General features: G+C 41.2%; 1 protein-coding gene across 1 annotated transcript in view; it reads left to right on the forward strand.

The window, feature by feature from the left end:
- Positions 1-5,945, forward strand: part of LOC102752796 (androgen receptor) — a 96,890-nt gene that overhangs the window by 48,407 nt on the left and 42,538 nt on the right. Inside the window, exon 2 of the mRNA XM_006774470.2 lies at positions 2,125-2,241. Coding sequence (XP_006774533.1) covers positions 2,125-2,241 — 117 coding nt within the window. The remainder of the gene's footprint in view (positions 1-2,124; positions 2,242-5,945) is intronic.

Raw genomic sequence — 5,945 nt, forward strand, 5'->3', positions numbered from 1 at the left:
AAGAATCATCCCTAAAATCCCAGTCTATCTAATAAACTATAGAAGTACAGCAGTAAACGAGAGAAAAACAACCAGGGACTTGGAGAAAGTATGGGGTGGAGGGGAGGGGATTCTCAAGCTCAGGCTGGGACAGAGCTAGAGAAGTTCTCTGTGTTTTAGAGCAACAGGGCAGGCATCTGGTCTATTTCTGCAGATGACTCTATACTTATGGATCTACCTGTTCCTCTTGTGTATTGATTCAGTCAATTTTTTAATGAGGCCCTACTGAGTGCCAGGCCTGTACTATGAGCAAAGAGGAAAAGTACTGAATGAAATGTTTGTTTGTTTTTTTCCCAGAGAGATATGAATTTTATTCTATTATTTTAACTTAAATTTTATTTTTGAAACTATTACACATGTCCCTACTTCTTCTCCCTTTGCCCACCACCACCCAGCCCCTGCCCTCCCTTTACCTCTGGCCATGACAGCACTGTTGTCTGTGTCTATGGGTTATAAACATATGTTCTTTGGCTAATCCCTTCACCTTCTTTCATCCAGTCCCCTACCCAAGCCCCACCCCTCTGACAGCTAACAGAATGTTCCCTGTAACTGTACCTTTGATTTTTTCTTCTTCAGTTTATTTTGTTCATTAAATTCCACATATAAGTTAGATCATATGATATTTGTCTTTCTATGACTGGTTTATTTGGCTTAGCATAATATTCTCCAGGTCCATCCATGCTATCACAAAAGATAAGAGTTCCTTATTTTTTATAGCTGCATAGTATCCCATTGTATAAATGTGCCACAGCTTTTTTATCCACTCATCTATTGATAGGCACTTGGTCTATTTCCAGATCTTGGCTATTGTAAATAACACTGCAGTGAATATAGGGTTGAATATATTCTTTTGGAATTAGTGTTTTGGGATTCTTAGGATATATTTCCAGAAATGTAATAGCTGGGTCCAAAGGCAATTCCATTTTTAATTTTTTGTGGAAACTCCAGTCTGCATTCCCACCAACAGTGCACAAGGGTTCCCTTTAACAGTTGGCTTAATAGACATATGAAAAACGCTAAATGTCTCTAATCATCAGAGAGATGCAAATTAAAACCACAATGAGATATCACTTCACACCTTCCAAATGGTTACCATCAATAAACCAATGAACAAGTGCTGGTGAAGATGTGGAGAATAAAATATGTTGGGTTTTTTTTGAGTGAACCTCCATGTCTGTCTTTGAGTAGCAGTGATCCTGAGGATCTCTGTGTTTGTGTTTGTGTATGTATGTTTCTTTGTATTTATGACAATTCAAGGTGTGCATGACAGTGATCATTTCTCTTGTTTTGGCTTCAGAGGACTTCCTTTCACTTGCTGTGATTCACTTCACAAAGAATGAGCCTATCTGTTTGATTTTTATAACCTACAGAATTGGGGGTATGATCACTAGCAATTTAAAAACAAATAGAAATCCTATATAAATCCCCTTTTATATAAATGCTCTTTTGTAAAAGTTTTACCTGTATTTTTATTGTAAAAAATAGCATGTTGCCAGCCAGTGTGACCTATGAACCAGGAAGTCATGGTTCGATTCCAGGTCAGGGCACATGCCTGGGTTGCAGGCTCAATCCCGAGTGTTGGGCATGCAGGAGGCAGAAGATCAATGATTCTCTCTCACCATTGATGTTCCTATCTCCCTTTTCCTCTCCCTTCCTCTCTGTAATCAATAAAAATATAAACAAAAAGAAAAAAAATAATGTTATTAGTTCAAGCATGATTTCAGGAGTCAGGAAGAAGAAAAGTGATAATTTCCACCAATGATCATTTTTTCATGGGCATTACTGGTTTTTAGTAACGGTTCATACATAGATCATCTTATTGAACATACCAGTCAGTAGTCTTGATAAAGCAAGTATCATCAGGACCTGAATTGTTCATCCCTATGAAAACAAACAGAAAAACATTGAATTAAACCAGCCTGGTTTAATAGATTCTGTGTTATCAAATTATTTAGGGCCATTCTCTGTCCACTTCTTTCATCTGGCAGGATATATCTTTATGCCCTTGCTGCCTAGAAATACTTAAGGAGAGATACTCTGGAAAACCATTAACAGGTCTGTCTACTTTTATATTTATTCTCCCAGGGAAACAGAAGTACCTTTGTGCCAGCAGAAATGATTGCACCATCGATAAATTCCGAAGAAAAAATTGTCCATCTTGTCGCCTCCGGAAATGCTATGAAGCAGGGATGACTCTGGGAGGTATGATGATTTTATTCGTTTTTCTTCTCTTCCCTTTCCCATCCTCATTCTCTGGTTCTCTCTTTAAACCAGATTTTCCTCTTTGCTATACCCCATTCTGGGGCTAAGCATGAGAGCAGGAGGTATGACGCAAGAATCAGGCAGGACTCTCTTCAGGGATGAGTGTGGGCTTGACTAAGAAGGGTTCCCCAGAGGACATAATGGTACTGGTCTAATGTTGTTAAATGGTGGCTAGGATGAGAGAACTAAGAAATTCAGAACAATTAGAGGTGCAGGATGACCCCGGCACAGGCTGGCCTTGAACACCCAAGAATAGCCATCAGTTAACTGCTGCCAATATTGTAGGGTTGGCCACCTGGAAAGAGAAGCTGCTTTTCTTTGGAGCCTATGACTAAGCTGCCAAGCAGAGCCAATTTCTTATCCCACACCTCCTAGGGATGAACAGGTCTTTTAATCATACCCTTTTCCTTGCAAATCTATTGATAATTTCCAAAAGCATTTATTTTGGTAGCACAGTAGCTTGACCGAGGTAAGATACAGCTCTTTCAATGGCGACTCCACATAATAAGGTTCTCTGTTTCTTACTCTGTGTCTATCATAAGCACTGGTACCATTCCAGAAAAGCTTTGCTGACACTTATACCCCCCACAAATTTCTCATTTATTCATGTTCACATCTGTTCAATGCCAGAGTCATCTCTGCTGCCTTCCACTTCCAGAAAGATGCAACTTTCATGAGTAAAGCAAGATCATTAGTCTATTTTTATTTCAAAATGGAACTTCAGGAAAGACAAATCTACTTCTGAATGCCTAAAACTGTAGCTTCATACCTGAATACTCCTTATCAGCCTATCAGATTCTAGGAAAATGTATGCGCCCAGAATCCTGCCCTTTCCCCTCTCCTCTCAAGGCTAATTTAAAGCACTTGTCCATCTTTAGTTTTTGTTTGTTTGTTGTTGTTGTTGTCATTGTTGTTGTTTTTATGACATGCTCAATACCTTGTCTTCCTATGTGCTTATTTATAAAAACCAACTTGTTTTCTAATCATGTGTGGGTCTTCATGTGGATAACTCTATACTCCCTTCCTTATAGGCCAGTAATAGTCCTTAAACAGACAAAAGTACTGCAAATAAATTGATCCAGGCTCAATATGAGATGGTTTTAACAGAAGCCTTTCAAGTAGTGTCTAGTATTCCCAGAAATCATAGGCAGATGCTCTGTGAGTGGTTTTCCAGGCAGTCACATCAAATGAAACTCAAATATTAAAAAAAAAAAATCAACCTTGTTCTTGTTTGCTTGGCTTCTCCAGATAAATCTCAATTGTAGTGGGGAGGAAGAAATAAGACTGGGATGGGGGAGTGCAGAAGGAAAACAAAAGGGAAGTTTTTTCCATGTGAATTTTATGACCCCGTGTGAGGTTTCTGATACACTGAACTCTCATTTAGCTGTCTGTGAATTGTGTATAAGAGATGGGGCTTGCACGTAGAGAACCCCTTAGTTTTCCATCTGTTGATATGCCCACTTTGATGCAGGTAAAGCCTAATGGCAACCGAAGTCCTAATGCAGTTGGATCCCAATCTTAAAATTAGTGTCATGTCTCAGCCAGCATCCTCTATCATAAAGCAGTCTATGACATGATTAAGGTGAACCCTTTTGAAAAGGAGTTTATGTATAAGAGATCATTTTACTACTCCTTATAGAAGATAGGCATAAATCTATAAATCTTTGGTGAGAGTGGTATGGTAAATTTACAAATTGACTTTATACAGTTGAACAAGTTAAACTTTGAATAGCCTTGGTAAACACAATGAAAATAAGCTGAAAATTGCTGTGGTTGACTTTATTTCACTTCCATTTCTGTAATATTTACTGTCTTTCTACTATGTACAAAGCACCATGCTAGGCAATAGAGCTTCAAGCAGGCAAATTTCAAGAAATGCTTATAAGATAAAAGGATTTTTATGTCATGTGAATGCCTTTGTCTTTGGAATCAGGAAGACCTAGGTTAAAGGCCCAGCTCCATTATTTATTGTGCCCTATCTATGTCTCAATTTCTTCATCTGTAAGGTTAGAAATATCACTCTCATAGAGCTATAATGGGAGTCATATGCTATGATAAATGTGAACATTTTTGGTAAAGGACAAAGTGTGAGGGTTTATTATGACAGTGAGGTTACTAGTAATTTATCTGGTTAGGATGTTCACAGCACTTCCCAGTTAGCTCTTATTCTGAGTTCCTTGGCATGTCCTATGATAGTAACAGCTCCAACAGGCAGAGAATCACCAGAAATCACTCTTGATTACATCAAATCAAAAATACTGTCAAGATCTTTTTGGAGATGATGCTAGTAACTAAGATAATTATATATTACTAGTGGCCCAGTGAACGAAAATTTGTGCAATCAGGGGGGTCCCTCAGCCCAGCCTATGCCCTCTTGCAGTCTGGGACACTTTGGAGGATGTCTACCTGCTGGCTTAGGCCCACTCCCTGGGAGATCAGGCCCAAGCTGGCAGTCAGACATCCCTCAGGCAGCCCAGCAGCCCTCGGGGGATGTCCACTTACCAGCAGGGAGAAGACCTAAGCTGCAGTTGGAAATCCTTAGCACTGCTGAGGAGGCGGGAGAGGCTCCTGCCACCACCGCTGTGCTGGCAGCAGTCAGCCTGGTTTGTGGCTGAGCAGAGCTCCCCCTGTGGGAGCACACTGACCACCAGGGGACAGCTCCTGCATTACGTGTCTGTCCCCTAGTGACCAGTGTGTGTCATAGTGACCAGTCATTCCCAATCATTCTGCTGTTAGGGTCAATTTGCATATTACCCTTTTATTATATAGGATAGAGGCCTGGTGCACGGCTGGGGTGCTTGGCCAGCCTGGGTGAGGGGCTGAGGGCCATTTGCAGGCTGGCCAAGCTCCTCCCCCCCCCCCCCCAGCCAGTGACGGAAGCTCCCAGCCTCTCCTTTTTTCTTTTATTTATTTATTCTGGGATTTATTTACCTTCTATCATTGAAACTTTGTAGCCTTGAGTGGAGCTCAGAGCCAGCCAGGGTGGGCGGGAAGCTTGGCTTCCTCCATCGCCAGGCTCAACCCAAGCCTTCTGCTCGCTCCAGCTCAGTGGCCATAGCCAGCTGAAAGCAGGCATCTGGGGTTTATTTATCTTCTATAATTGAAACTTTGTTGTCTTGAGTGGAGCTCAGAGCCAGCCATGGCAGGCGGGAAGCTTGGCTTCCTCCATCACTGGAGCAACCAAACCTCCTGCTTGCTCCAGCTCTGTGGCTGCTGCCCACCATCTTGGTTGGGTTAATTTGCATATAATCACTCTGATTGCCTGGTGGGCATGGCTTAAGGCATAGCAAAGGTATGGTCAATTTGCATGTTTGTCTTTTATTAGTGTAGATGTTCAAATACCATGTCAGTAAGAACCCAAATGTTTACCCTCTTAGACATCATTGTTTGCAAAACCTTTCCATTTTGCTAAATTTAAGTCTCCATTTCTTTTTCTTTACTTTTTTATTTTAAATTTCTTTATTGATTAAGTTATTACATATGTGCCCTTATACCCACATTACCCCCCAATCCCCCACTCATGCCCTCTCCCCCCTGTTGTCTGTGTCCATTGGTTAGGCCTACATGCATGCATACAAGTCCTTTGGTTGATCTTGCCCCCTTACCCCCACCCTCCCCTACCTTCCGTCCAAGGCCCGACAGTC

This window comes from Myotis davidii, unplaced genomic scaffold, assembly GCF_000327345.1.
Source record: "Myotis davidii unplaced genomic scaffold, ASM32734v1 scaffold2008, whole genome shotgun sequence".
Taxonomy (NCBI): Eukaryota; Metazoa; Chordata; class Mammalia; order Chiroptera; family Vespertilionidae; genus Myotis; species Myotis davidii.